The 15,104-nt window shown below is 40.6% G+C and overlaps 1 protein-coding gene and 1 pseudogene across 3 annotated transcripts; one reads left to right on the top strand and one right to left on the bottom strand.

Moving 5' to 3' along the window:
• Positions 1-3,411: 3,411 nt before the first annotated feature.
• LOC147881445 (glycine-rich protein) lies at positions 3,412-4,931 on the top strand. 3 transcript variants are annotated; one of them, XM_087370174.1, is made up of 5 exons: positions 3,412-3,581; positions 3,797-3,841; positions 3,934-3,966; positions 4,081-4,209; positions 4,750-4,931. In XM_087370174.1, exons 1-5 carry the CDS (start codon positions 3,542-3,544, stop codon positions 4,770-4,772), a joined length of 270 nt encoding a protein of 89 aa, XP_087226300.1. In that variant the 5' UTR covers positions 3,412-3,541; the 3' UTR covers positions 4,773-4,931. The 3 variants fall into 3 exon arrangements, with proteins under 3 accessions (XP_087226300.1, XP_087226298.1, XP_087226301.1); XM_087370172.1 differs by lacking the exon at positions 4,750-4,931 and having other exon boundaries at positions 4,081-4,329; XM_087370175.1 differs by lacking the exon at positions 4,750-4,931 and having other exon boundaries at positions 4,105-4,329.
• A 476-nt stretch (positions 4,932-5,407) lies between these two features.
• On the bottom strand, positions 5,408-7,702 carry LOC147881446 (putative pentatricopeptide repeat-containing protein At5g09950 pseudogene; annotated as a pseudogene).
• Positions 7,703-15,104: the final 7,402 nt, after the last annotated feature.

Genomic DNA, 15,104 nt, shown 5'->3' on the forward strand with positions numbered 1-15,104 from the left:
GCTATATCATGGGTGTCTCGGTTGCAGAAATGCGTTGCACTGTCAACCACTGAAGCTGAATATGTTGCAGCCACTGAGGCTTGCAAGGAAGCAATATGGCTTACTCGGCTGGTGGGAGATTTGGGCATTACAGGAGATATGCCAGTTTTGCATTGTGATAGTTAGAGTGCTATCATGTTGGCAAAGAATCCGGTCTTTCATCAGAAGACCAAGCACATAGATGTGAAATACCATTTCATCAGGGAGGTACTGGAAGACAAGCGACTTGAGCTTGTGAAGGTGCATACTGATGATAATCCTGCAGATTTGCTCACTAAGAGCTTGCCTACAGAGTGGTTTGCACATTGCCGCCACATCATGGGATTAGGATGAGACCACTCTTATTTTATGGTCTTGTATACAGTAAGTGTATATTGCTGTAATTTTATTCTTTTCTCCCCTTTAGGCACATTGGCCTTTAGGTGGGAGGTTGTTGGGGTAAAGGCACATTGCCACCCTTTTAAAGTTATGACACCTATGACTGTCTTAAGACAGTCATAGGGTGAATCCCTAATCCTAATAAAACTCTATGAGTTTGTGGTGTGGCTCAACACTTTACACACCCACACTTCTTGTGTCTCCCTCTCTCTCTCTGTCTTCATCGTTCCACTCCCCCACTCTTTCCCTCACATTTATGACACCTGTCTTACCAACCTAAGTTAAGCTCGTTCTTACCATGTTTTCTTGTTGGATGGTGGCAGGTAGGCAGACTCCCCTCTTCAATAAAAGTGATGCTTGCCAAGACTTATCCAAGCTCAACTTCTATACATTTTCCATAATTCCTTTGATGGTGCAACTTGTCTTCATCTTCATGTGAATGAGATGACACAACTTGCGTTTATCTTCACGTGAGGTGCTTACTTTATTTAGAGAGATTGTATTGATGTATATTTATGCATTTGGAGTCTAGATTTCTTTTTTGGAAAATAAGTTTTGCATAATGATTCGCATTGGGTTGTAAAAATGGTTGACTGCTCTGATATCTAATGTATTGGGGTAAAGCTTAACCACAACTACAAGCCATGAATGTGAAGGAGATTGTGTGAGGTGATGAGATTTTCAAAAAGTTATTTTTGCTAAAGTTTTTGCATTGGAAAAATGGTGCAACTTGATCTATATTTATGTGGGGTGTCAATTTCTTTTGGAGAGAGTGTATTGATGCGTGCTTATGCATTCAAAATTTTGGTGCCAATTTTGGATTTGGTATGCATGACGATTCAACATGAAATGATGCATGACGCTACTACATGATATTTATAAATCCGAGGAAAGTAGACTCAAGAGGCTTTAAAATGAAACTCAAAATATGATTTCATTGCATCATCATAACAAATACATGTTCGAAAAAAATGTCTTTTATTACAATTGGCTAATCCGCAAGCCTAGAGTAAGATTCATCTCTTCAATAGGTCACATAGCCAACTCTCCATCACAACCAAACCATCCAAGTTTTTGCACAGCAAGTTTAGGTGTAAGCCTCTTTGATGGGTCGTTTGCCATCATCCTCTCACCAATGTGTATCCCGATTTGTTTCGCAAGTGATTGGTTAAGCATACGAAGACCCAAAATCCAAGATCTGTGGACATCCATGAAGAACACCATTTCTTTAATAATCCAACCAAGGGCATAAGTGTCCAAATCTGGACTATATCTCCCTCTTCTTGTAAACTTGCAACCCTGGTGCAAGCTAGTGTTGTCAAGTATGTAAAAACAATCGATGCTAATCGTCTAAACTCTTGTTCTACGACTGCTTCATTTTTCTAGAGGCCTTTCTGTGTTCCTCTATGATAGCTTGTACCATTCTCCAATCAACGATTCCCACATAACATGCTCCACTTGGAGTAAAATCAAGCAAGATTTTGCCGGGGAACAAGTCTATGTGAAACCATTGGGCATAATGCAATTGTGTGAGTCTTTTTAAGAGAGCATGGATCAGATGGTAGACATTCATATAAAAAAAGTCTATTCTTTATCCTATATCTTCTAATCCACTTATTGCATCCTCAAGTCTCCCTTCTACCTACACCCTCCTCTGTACTCCTCCCTTCAAGCGCAAATCGATATAACACCTGAATGACCCTTCATTGTATGCCAGCCGGAGAAAAATTAAGATAGGCTCCCACCATTGAAATATGGTGTGATGGTCCACATGGGATCTTTGCTGCAATAACTCTCACAAAAAGTGGGTGTCTCACTTCTCTCTTCATTCTTCGTGTTTGCGCACACCAGCATCACCCTTGTATTGCTTGCCAATGTACCACCTCCATTTGATTGAAACCCGGGAAACCTATTAAATGGACTAGATACTCAGTCCTGCAGGTTCCAAACCCAATTTACTCTCCTCGATATATCTCTTGCTTCATGAGATATGTTCCAAAAGTCACATTTCCTATGTTACCTCCAAGCACCCTACATCTCAGCTCACTCCTTTACAATTCCACATCTCAAGGATGAAGAAGTCATCCCAACTCTCAATCATGCGATTCTTCTTATTCGATCGAAGGACTTTAGCTTTGTGCTTGGCCCATATTGTATCCCATTGTTTCACTTAGATTGGTGACAAGTGATAGTCTTTTACTACAGATCTTCTTAAACCATATGTGCACATTGCCGATTATGGAATCAAGTCAGATAAATGCATCTAACTCCCAATCCACCATGCTGGCAAGCTCATCATTTAGGACATCCTATTCAAGCATTGTCTTTGTGTCATGTAAAATATTTACCTTGAAAATTTGTAACCTGTCTATGCTTTTTATTAGGAAAATAGATCCATCCAATTTCTAGTGATAGAAGTTTATTTCCCATCCTAAACCTAAGGACATGTGTAAACCTGAAGGACTTGCAGACGTAGGACAAAAATAGGATACTCATGTGGGCTGATTTGGATAGTAAAAGTGTGGCATACTTCACTCACTTCTCATTCCAAGCAACTAGTTAAGAATGAGAATTAGAGTCTTAGTAAAAAGAGTGAAAATAGGTATTTCTGTTATGCTGTGCAAAATGCACCATTCGAGGAAATACGAGGGGGACCATGGGAAATAGCACTCCATGCTCTAGACCTAGGGCGCCGTTTCCAACACACTTGACCATGGATGTGACACTTTTCTACTATTCAACTATTAGTCTGACATTTCTTATAGCCCTCTCTCATTTTGAGTTGAATTGTTATGTCATGCACCAAGGGAACAATGCGGAAATTTCACTAGGCGTGCCAAAGGAGATGTGGCAACCTCACCCTTAGATTACGACACCCTTAAATCCTCTCTTAGGTTATCCTTCTATCATAGCATTCAGGTAAAGCCCTTGCAAAGTTCCCATAATAAAAGAATCCAAAAAGAAATGCTATGGCTTTGTCTTTGTCTTAAAAACGTAAAAAATAATGCTCTTTCAAAGGGAAACATATCCCCCATGAGGACCAATTGTCCCTTTTGCCATCAATCAAGGTGGGATATACGTCTGGGTGACCAGGGCAGTAAGGAGATCTAGATCACACTCAGCCATGGTGCTTACCAATTTCAAGGGATCCGGTGTTGGCTTTGGTCTCTCTCTCTCTCTCTCTCTCTCTCTCTCTCTCTTTCATGTTATCGATTTTCTTGTTACTGCTTTTTGGTAATGCAATTTCATGACTATGGCAAGCAGTAGCAGCGATCCTTTCAGCAGGCAGCAAATGCATTTTTCCAGCAATGATTTCTGGCTTTCGAAGACAGTTTACGTCCTAGCCTTATAATGAAGGTCTTGTTGTTGTAAATTGCAGGTTTGGGTGTGGGTTGCGGTTTTGGTGTGGGATGGGGCTTTGGAGGTAAGTAGATTGTTGACATGTCATCATCTTGTTTATCTTTTCTCAGGAGTGTTTTGCAACTTTGGAAAATTGAGTCCTTTTCCGTCTTGCAGGAGCTCCTGTGCACTTTTTAGGCCTTGGCATCGGTAAGTCTTCAATTCTGCATCGTTTTACCTACCTTGACGTTGTGGTGCCTTCTCAGAATCTCTTTCTATTGCTGAAATAGCAATACTAAGTTCTAACCGTAAGCTATGTTGAAGGTGGCGGTTGTGGAGTGGGGCTAGGCCTTGGGTGGGGATTCGGTGCTGCTTACGGCGCACACTATGTGAATTCAAAGCTTACTTTTGAAGGCATCGACTTTGAGAAGCTCAAATCCAAAGAAAAATGTGGTGATGCTTCAAAAAGCGAATAATCTTTGCTAAGCTTATGGGCGTCTTCAATGTCAGATGTAGACAGCCAATTTTGGATCCAAATGAGGAGTTGCTGTTTCAGCGAGCTTTGCTTACTAAGTTATTTTTCATTTTTTATCTTCTTACTCCACTTTTTCCATGTCTCTTTGAAGCTCCTTCCCCTTTCTCTTTTTTTCTATCCAATCCCCCCCTCTCTCCAGTCTTCACCCTCCCCCTCTCGCTGTCCTTTCGTTCAACCTAGAAAAACTAATTTGTAAGATAGGATATATTCTAGTCTTACTAAGGTACAGCTCTCGTTTGTGAGTACAAAGCATGTTGGTGACCCATTTAGGCAGGATTGTGCACTAAATAGACAAAGCATGAGATTGAAACTGCACTATATTGCGTTTTTAGAGGATGAGTTTGGGCGTGTTCCTGAACTCATCTAGGTGTATATATAAAAGCATGTATTTTTTCATAATTGTCAGTGACTCCAGAACATGATTAACTTTAAGGGGAATGTGACGTATCTGTGTGTAGGTATCCAGGAATTTGAGCGTTGAAGATTGTGAACGTTGTTTAAATAACAAGCACAAGTGCTTTGATGAAAATCATCACGTTTGTTATTCATGATATATGAGCTTCGTTGAGAACTCTTGTGCCTATAGTTTTTGTATAGGCTGCTACCATGGGAAATCTTATTGTATTGATCATTTGAGATCTTTAAGCCCCCTTGTTATGAGCCTCTATTTTAATATTCATGGGTTTGAGTTGTATTGCTGTCCTGTGCTTCCATTTATTGCGGTTCAATCTTCCATTGATTGGTGATAGGTGTAAGGGATTACAACCAAATAACTGTGGGATGTTGCATCAGGGCAATCATGCTTAATGCCAATTCTCCCCCATAACAATTTTGAAAATTGCACGTGCTATAAACAACTTGGCCCAGTTGTAAAGCATCCCCATCAACCAGTCTAAACTCTTCCTAGCGAGTGATGAATGGTTGCCACCGTGGCTTCTTTGTTTGCCCCTAGATTTGAGGCTGTTGTCTAACCTTCACAAGTCACTCAATCCATTGATTAACAGGCTGTCGTGTAAACCAGAAGAAATAGAGGAAATTTGCATTATGTAGGACATGGAATGAATCACCAGAAATAGATAAATCAAAATGTAGGAAAAATGAAAATTGAAGCTATTTGAAAGTGATCCCTAGGGATGGCAGAACCAGCGCTTCTGACACTTTTATGCAGTTTCCCCCCCATAGTTAAGGTCTGAACATGTTCTAGATCCACAACAGAGAAAAGGCCTTCTAACTCGTCTACTTAGGAATACATCCCTCCAATAATGCTTAAGAGCACATTTCAAAGCCCTTTTCTCCATACAAAGAATCATAGCATCCCTTTCAACTTCTCAGTCCAATGCCTTCCAAACTTTACCTCAGAAGTTTTGGATGGAGAGCAATCATTCAAGCAGATCTTTTCTTTATTTGTGCACTTCAGGGTTAAAACTTCTCGGAGCAATAGCATCCTTCGGTACAACAGCTTTGGTTTTACTATCCTAGCATGCTCCCTTGATATCGTCTTGGCATTTCTTCATTCAACGTTCTGGCACCTGTAAATAAATACTTCCTTGCCATCCATGCGAAGAGTGTTCTTCTTTCGCAGCCCACTGAGCTATTTTCATGGATTCATTAGCCCAATCGCTTTAACTTGATTGTATAAATTAATCTTCCCAGACTGAGATGCACTCAGTCTTGTTCATCACTTGTCTGCAAACACACTCTTTTATAGATCATCTGTTAAAACTTAAATGAGCTCCAATTTGCCAGCTTCTTGAGAGTCCCTCAACATGTTCATGACCTTTGCTGCATCATCCCCCCTGCCAGCAGCACCATAAATATTGGCTAGCATGACATGATGTGCAGGGTTGACTGGATCCATTTTAAACACATGCTTTGCAAGGCGTTCCCCTCGCTGCACATCAGCCTGATTTCTGCAAGCACCAAGCAGACTTGTCCATGAGATAATTGTAGGTTCTATTGGCATGTTACGGATCAATTGCTCTGCTTCATCAAGCTGTCCGGCTCTCCCAAGTAAGTCAAGCATACAGTTATAATGATCCACTGAGGGAGCAAGACCATGATCTTGTTTCATGGACAAGAAGTATCTATAAGCTTCATTCACCAAACCTGCATGGCTGCATGCAGAAAGAACACTGACAAATGTGACGGTGTTTGGGGTAACTCCTTCCCACTGCATTTGACGAAAGATTTTGAGAGCGTTTTTGGCCTGCCCACATTGTGCGTAAACTGAGATCATAGCATTCCATGAGATAACGTCTCGATTTGGAATGTAATCAAACATCTTGCATGCATCTTTCAGGCTTCCACCTTTGCCATACATGTTGATCAAGGCATTCCCCAGATTAACATCAACCTGCAATCCACTGCACAAGATGCAGGCATGCAACTGTCTACCTTCGTCTAAAGCAGTCTGGCTCGCACATGCAGAGAGAATGCTGATGAAAGTAGCCCTGTTCCGCTCAGGAATACTCTCAAACGTCCTCCATGCGTTCTCCAAGCTTCCACACTTCCCATACATGTTGATAAGGGCAGTTCCAACAACAACATCTGACGCTAATCCAATGGCCACAACATTGGTATGTGTTAACTTGCCTGTGGCTAGGGCTGCGTGACTGACACAAGCATCAAGAACGCTAGTTAATGTAAACTTATCTGGCAAAACTCCTTCCAGCCGCATTTGGTCAAAGAGGTAAAGGGCATTCTTCTGTTGTTCATGCTTGGCATATACGGCAAGCATAGCATTCCAGGAGACTAAGTCCCGTTTAGGCAGTTTGTCAAAAACCTTCCTTCCATCATCTATACTGCCACACTTACCATACATGTTGACGAGGGCGGTCCCTACAACTACATCTGGCTCGAGACCATTGCGCCTGATCTGTGTATGTATACACCGTCCGATGGACAGAAATTCTTGGGTAGCACAAGCAGAAAGGATGCTGGCGAATATGAATTTGTTTGGAGTCATCCCATCCTGCAGCATGCGGTTAAAGAGTCGGAGGGCTGTTTTGCTCTGCCCATTGTAAGTGTATGCTGAAATCATGGCATTCCAGGAGAACAAATTCCGGTTTTGCATTTTGTTAAACACGGCGCTTGCATCCTCGAGAGCGCCGCATCTACCATACATCTGAACGAGGACATTACCCAAGAACTTCTTTTGCTCAATTCCACACTGTATAATGCGGTCATGGACACTCTTGCCTTCTGGCAGGTCGTTCTCTTTCGCGTACCGATACATGAGACGAGCAAAGGCAGCCAAATCCATTGGAGCTTGATGCCCATCGATGTGATTTCCACTGTCAATCGATGCTCATTTTTGAGAGGTTTTGAGACGTACATAGATAGCAGAGAGGGGATTCATCCACGAAGAATGTAGTGCTCCTATCCTTATGGTTTCAAACGATCCTTGTGCTCCATAAGGTAGCCATTTGATCTTGGGTTCCAATTTTTATGCCCTTGCAGGCTAGAGCGTGCTCACCCAAGGCCACTTGCATTTCAAATTGCTTCAATTTCCCTATAGTCTCAGCCCTTCTCCTACTCTTACGTTCACATGGACATGATTTCTAGGTGCTTTTACTTCCATCTGCAGTCTTTCCAATAGTCTCAGCCCTTTCTCCTACTTGCAAACTGCAATTTGCAGAATTCCTTTCTCCTACTTGCAAACTGCAATTTGCAGAATTCCTATGAGTAATGATTACACTTGGTTCTTTATTGAGCCCTTCCTTGGGAGGACACGCTTGTCAGGCAATTGTCTTTTTCAGCAAAAGCAATCATTACAAGGACTTGTGTGAATGCCTACCTTGCAGTCTCTTTTTTTCCCCTTTTTTCCTTTTGGTAACGCACCCACCTATGGTCCCATTGCTTGGGACCTATGCGCACTCTGCGCATGAACAAGGGTAGTTGTAATTGCACCTCATTTTATCTCTTTTTATAATGGTCTAGCAAATATTTTCTTCATATCCCCTAGTGGCTCTCCTAGTTTCCATTTAGTCAACAAATTATTCATGTACATAAGTTAACCTAAATAGAAAGGTAATTGAAAAAACCTTTATTTTTTAATTGAGAATTTCAATTGATTTCTTAGGTGAAAAGGTGGAATACTCCGATTTAGCGAGGTTAAAGATTAAACATCACATTTTCATGATAGGATGCAAGGAAGGGGAGAGGGAGGAGTGCCTTGACCAACACTAACTAACACGATTGTCTAGACCATTAGGCTACACGAAGATGTTGTAAAAAGAGTAGAGTATAACTAACTAACACGATTGTCTAGACCATTAGGCTACACGAAGATGTTGTAAAAAGGTGGAATACTCCAATTTAGCTAGGTTAAAGATTAAACTTCACATTTTCATGATAGGAGGCAAGGCAGGGGAGGGGGAGGAGTGCCTTGACCAACACTAACTAACACGATTGTCTAGACCATTAGGCTACACAAAGATATTGTAAAAAGAGTAGAGTATAAGCGATTTGAATTCTCACCCTCATAAATAAGAGGGAAGGGAGGCTACAAGGGGAGGGATCCCCTCGCCTCATAAGTAGAGAGACATCCTCTTTACCTTTCTCTAACCTTTCCACACCTCCCTTCGTACCTTTTCTACTAATTATATATTTTACAATTCTTTTCAAGTGGGGGACCTATTTGCTAACTCAAAATTTGACATCAACACTTTATTTTGAAGAAGAAAAAGAGCGAATAAAATCATGGACATGAGATGTGACCTAAGGTCGGTAAAGTTTTACAAATGTTAGGGTGGTGATTTAATTATTAAGTTCATGATGACTAGAGACCCATGTTTTTTGGGAACAAAAGCCCAATAAATACATGAAAAAGGCATTGCTTGCATGAGCTTGTAAGTTTCCTCTTTTACAACATCAAAGGCCTCATCATTACGACCTTTGAGAAATTGTGAGGTGGAATATGATCACATCAATAGTGTTGAGAATCTTTAGCACTCCCTCATTGCCTTCTAAGTTTGCTTAGTTAAGAAAATAAAAACTTAATTTTTTAAATTAAGTAAATTTAAAGCATCAAAAGAGAGGTTCTTAAAGCATCAATTTACTTAATTACAAAGTTAAAAACTTTTTCTTGCCTCATATAATTCCATAGTGTAAGTAATTGCACATATTTAATTTTATATAACCATAATCACATAGATGTGGAGAGAAGGTGGCACACTTCCTTCTCCATATATTTATAAGCTACGGGAATAGACGTTTCTTTAGGAATCTTGATTGTGAATGTCATGGATAATGGTGTCTTTGAGATTTTGCTATTCAATAGGATTGTCATACAACCTTGGCACTGCTATTTATGTTGTTTAAGAATGTTGCTTTGACCTATTCCTTATCTTGCCTGGCTTGGTCTTTAAGACTGAAAGGATCAACACTATTGAATGCTTGCACCTACACAAGTCTAGAACCATGCCATTGGAATTTCGCAATTAAGAAGAAGAATAATAATCTATTAAAAAACAAAGACTAAACATAAATAGAGAACTAGCTCGAACGGTAGATAGAAACTCAAAAAAATTAATTAAAAGACCATAAAGTTTCACATATCAAGATTCTTTCAAAAAATTAAGCATCTGGATGTAGTACAAACCTTTGGCTCATGGTGAGCTTATTGGATGGCAAAGACATACATGGAGATAGCAATGACATAGTCTACACAACCTCTCCAAAAGGCTCACTCTATGATTCTCACAAAGCACACTCTGAAGAAAGTCTACTAGCTGCATTTTATCCCATGAGAAAGCAATGGTGTACAACGAAGCAGAATCAATTATAATCACAAACATGTGCCAAAACTAAAAGGTGAATAGGTCAGACATCCATTGACTGACCAGAAGAGCTCATGGCTATCACTTCATATTCACGAGGTTAAAGACAATACAAGCAACAAATCTATGCCATAAAAACTAGACTAGCAACAATAACAAACACGCATGCTTAATCAAGTAATGAAACAATATCAACTAACAATAAAAGTTCACTCTACTAATACACATCCTTAAAAGCTTCTAACAATCCACATACTCTGATCCTTTTATCCTTAATGTTCTCATTGCTATCTATGCTCCAATACCTTACAATGGTTTGAATTCTCTTGAGAGTGTCTAAACCTCTTGACTTGTGAGTTATGCTGGTCTCAAAGCTTCTCTTCTTTAAAGTATTGGAGTATCTTCTTGAATTTTTCTCCTTTGCAAGTGTTGTCATTACTTGAGAAACTCAAATGCTACAAGTCTCTCTCATGCTCCCTTCAATGAGCTTTAGCCTATAGACCTAAGAGCCCTTTAATGACCACATCTTCTACCTTTAAACTCTTTCAAAGAGATGATCTTAGACTTGACCTTCAAAGCTCCTCAAACAGTATATGCATGAGCATCCACATTGCAACCTCGAAAATTTCTATCATTGCTTGTAAGTTGAGCTATGTACAATCATTATGCCACTCGTGGATTGAGCATATGAGCACAATGTATGAGCTCCAAGAGAAGGCTTTCAAGCACCATTATTAAAACACAACCCATTCAAAATTATATTCATTAAATGGCTCCCCCAATTGAATGGGGAGATGCTATGAGCTCCCTATTTAATTGAGTGAGCTATTTCAAGAATATTCCTTCTAAATCAGTTGTGTTTTCGTAATGGTGCTTGAAAGCTTTCTTGGATCTCATAAGTTGTGCTACCATACCTTTGTCTTTTTTCCTTAAGGTGTTTGCTGCCATATTTGTAGTACCATCCATCCTCAACATATGTCCTATTGATATAGTGACCATCATGCCTATTGAGCCCCCAAAGCATGCATGAAAGCAAAATCATGAAGGGGGGTAGGTGGCCACATAATTTTGATTCCGAGCCCCTATGGTATGAATAAAGCGTATAACAATTCTTGAATCCAAAAGAGGGGATTTGGAATCTAGAAACTATAGCTACAAAATACTCAGATGCATGCTCATGTGTGGAGTTCAATTCAGGTTTGGCTCGTATACTATAGATTTTGGAATCTCTAGATCTTTTGACACCCTCTTTGAAATGCATACGCTCACGTAGACTCTTAGATAGTTTTGGTTGCTCTCACAATCACAAAATTAGCATGCAAATGAGGAGTCTAGTTGTGAATTCTTACATAGATCGTGGCTACCCACTAATAGAATGTAATTCACCATCTTGTGGCAGCAGTATTTCCCACCATTGATTGTTATAGGAGCAATTGTATTGAGCATCCATCAATCATTTGCAACTGGCTATCCACTAATAGAATGTAATTCACAATCTTGTGGCAGTGTTTCCCACCATTGATTGTTACAAGAGCAATTGTATTAAGCATTCATTAGTAATTTGCAATTGGCACATTTGCAAGATTTTTATTCTATTGTTGACACATTTTATCAGTAGCACAAATGAGAGAATAGATTGATAGATATTGCTTTTCCCCGGGTGCACATATGCATTGTCCTACAAGTAAGTAGTCAAGAATGTGAGGTTACACATGCATCAGAGTGCAGGGTGGGAAAGAGGGGCAATAAGAATTAAACATCAACATTTGGAAATCACTTGAGGGACACTAGAATGAAGTGAGTCCCATGCTATTTAGGAAATGAGGTGTGTGTGTTGTTAGAATACATGCACTACTTCCAACGATTTACACTAGATGGCAATGCATAATGTACATCAATTATGCATCAATGACTTTTGGAGCTAGGTTGCAATGGATAACATGATTGTTGCTTAAGAAAATGTTTGATGACCCAGCTAAGAGATTCTAAATATATACAGTTTAGCATGTAAAGATCTTGGAGGGGCTGAGCATCAATGGATAACAAGAACCAAGAAAGACAAGTAGCACTCTAGGAACTTGGTGTAGGAGAACTCTAAGACAAATTCGAAAGAATTAGCAATGATGCAAATCCAAGCACACCACGAGGCATAAGTAGGTCTAAGGTGACTCTGATTTGGATGTGATGCTAGGATACCCAATGGGCATCATGAGTGAACTAATATCATTCAACTTGAGCTAAGGAAGCTCAAGGAGCCTTGACAAGAGAATTGAAAGAGTCCTCAAGAGAGCTTCATGTAGGTGGGTCTTGGTGGTGAAGAGTGAGTAGTTAGAGGGAGAAGTGCGAAATGAAGCGAGAGAGGGCAAGGTGGAGGAAAAGTTAGTGTTGACAATGGGGTTGGGGAGAGTAGAGTGGAGGAGTGTGTCGTGCTTTGGAGTTTTATGTCTACTACAATCAATCAACTCACCCATTGCATCTCCATGTGCAGGCTTGTCCATCTACATGTCCCACACAAAATCGCACGTGAAATATTCATGATGCGAAAATTGGGCATGGCAAATAGAGACACGCTTATGCGCTACTTTGCCAATGAGGACAAAGACTATGCTTGTGAAAGAGATGAGTGGGGTGACTAAGGCTTGGTACAACTTGCCGATGGCTATTCTTGCACACTTTATTTTTTTAGGGCAAGTTCTTTGGATATATTCTTTCTTTGCATTGCAATGCTTTGTAAAAGCCACATTTTATCTTAAGAGCTTGCAGGTGGTTCTTGTGCAAGAGGAGTAACAATATAAAGTATAAAGAGAGATGGACAAAGTAGACACATCATCCCTAGTGCTAGAGGAGTGCGAGAAGATGAAAGATGAAGTGTTGGAGAAGGCAGAAAAGACAAGTGAAGGCTAAAGGGTAAAAGATGCAATCCCATTGCCAATCCAACTAGTGGGACGGAGGACAAGCTTAGCATGCTGGGCTTGGCCAAGTAGTAAAAAATGGTTTTTCTAATGGCAAGAAAAGGAGGTGTTGCGCCTACTCGCTTGCGATGCATTGCTCTAAATGGATCTTGGCATGCCAAGAGATAATAAGGAATGGAGATGGTCCATAGCCAAGGAGATTTCTTATTCTCAGATGATGGAGTAGGCTTGTGAGTTGATTGAGCAGATGAATCCAGATGTTGACAATCTATGTACAGATTTGAGGAGATGTAATGAAATACTTTAGAGCTTATCACTGCCACCATAGCTACACAGCCTTAAAAGCTTCTAACAATCCACATACTCTGATCCTTTTATCCTTAATGTTCTCATTGCTATCTATGCTCTAATACCTTACAATGGTTTGAATTCTCTTGAGAGTGTCTAAACCTCTTGACTTGTGAGTTATGCTAGTCTCAAAGCTTCTCTTCTTTAAAGTATTGGAGTACCTTCTTGAAAATTTTTCTCCTTTGCAAGTGTTGTCATTACTTGAGAAACTCAAATGCTGCAAGTCTCTCTCATGCTCCCTTCAATGAGCTTTAGCCTATAGATCTAAGAGCCCTTTAATGACCACATCTTCTACCTTTGAGCTCTTTTAAAGAGATGATCTTAGACTTGAACCTGCGAAGCTCCTCAAACAGTATATGCATGAGCATCCACATTGCAACCTCGAAAATTTCTATCATTGCTTGTAAATTGAGCTATGTACAATCATTATGCCACTCGTGGATTGAGCATATGAGCACAATGTATGAGCTCCAAGAGAAAGCTTTCAAGCACCATTATTAAAACACAACCCATTCAAAATTATATTCATTAAATGGCTCCCTCAATTGAATGGGGAGATGCTGTGAGCTCCTCATTCAATTGAGTGAGCTATTTCAAGAATATTTCTTCTAAATCAGTTGTGTTTTAGTAATGGTGCTTGAAAGCTTCCTTGGATCTCATAAGTTGCGCACACACACACACACACACACACACACACACACACACACACACACACACACACACACACACACACACACACACACACACACACACACACGCACACACACACACACACACACACACCCCACATATATATGTAAGAAAACAATACAACGTCTGTGCTCAATAGATAACAGGATCTCGTATGCAAGAGAGAAAAGCAGATAGTATGGAGAATCAAAAATTTGATTACTGTAGAACTGATACAATAGATGGCGCTGCCTCCCAACCGTGCGCTCCTGTGAGAGAAGCTTCGATGGTGATCTGGAAATAGTAGAGGATGGAGGCTAGATGCTAAGGAATCAATGTTGCTGTAGCTAGTAGTGAATATGGGCTTCATGGTCTTGCTCATATATAGCCACCAGTCGTAGTCGGTTAGACTCGACCAACCCAGTCCACCCAAACTGGCCGAATGCAGGTCGGTCCCGAAATAAGCCACCGACCACACGATAGAAGTGTGGCACAGAATAGAGCAACTGACCTACGGTTTTTGTTCAGCCCACAGCCATCCCGGATCATCTGGGGCTCCAAACGGGCCCCATAGCTAGAGAGTGGGCTGCCTCGGGAAATTCTCCATCTACCCTCAGTGCGGTTAGTCATGGGATGCCTTCCCGCACTTGCATGTAGTCTAGGTTGCAGTGTGCCAACTCTATCTGAAGCTATCCAGCCATCATGCCACACATGGCCCTCTTCTAGTGTCCAAACCAGGACCTACCGGATAACCGAGCTACTCAAATGCCTTCTCCTCATATGGGGGGCTTACAAATAGAGTTAGCTGGTTCCCACGTAGTTACATGAGAGTGAAGCATTGATATCTAACACCCCCCCTCAATGTCCACCCGCAAGTTGCTCTCACAATCACAACATTAGCATGCAAGTGAGGAGTCTAGTTGTGAATTCTTACACAGATTGTGGCTACCCACTAATAGAATGTAATTCACCATCTTGTGGTAGCAGTGTTTTCCACCATTGATTGTTACAGGAGCAATTGTATTAAGCATCCATCAATCATTTGCAACTGGCTACCCACTAATAGAATGTAATTCACAATCTTGTGGCAGTATTTCCCACCAT

The sequence above is a fragment of the Dipteris shenzhenensis genome, chromosome 31, assembly GCF_047967505.1.
Source record: "Dipteris shenzhenensis isolate YYH24624 ecotype China chromosome 31, Dip_SZ_1.0, whole genome shotgun sequence".
Taxonomy (NCBI): Eukaryota; Viridiplantae; Streptophyta; class Polypodiopsida; order Gleicheniales; family Dipteridaceae; genus Dipteris; species Dipteris shenzhenensis.

Coding starts and splice junctions, on each gene's coding strand:
- LOC147881445 (XM_087370174.1), top strand. CDS start 3,542: ATGGTGCTTACCAATTTCAAGGGATCCGGTGTTGGCTTTG. Junction 3,842..3,933: donor TGTGGGATGGGGCTTTGGAG/GTAAGTAGATTG, acceptor TCCGTCTTGCAG/GAGCTCCTGTGCACTTTTTA. Junction 4,210..4,749: donor CAAATCCAAAGAAAAATGTG/GTGATGCTTCAA, acceptor ATCTGTGTGTAG/GTATCCAGGAATTTGAGCGT.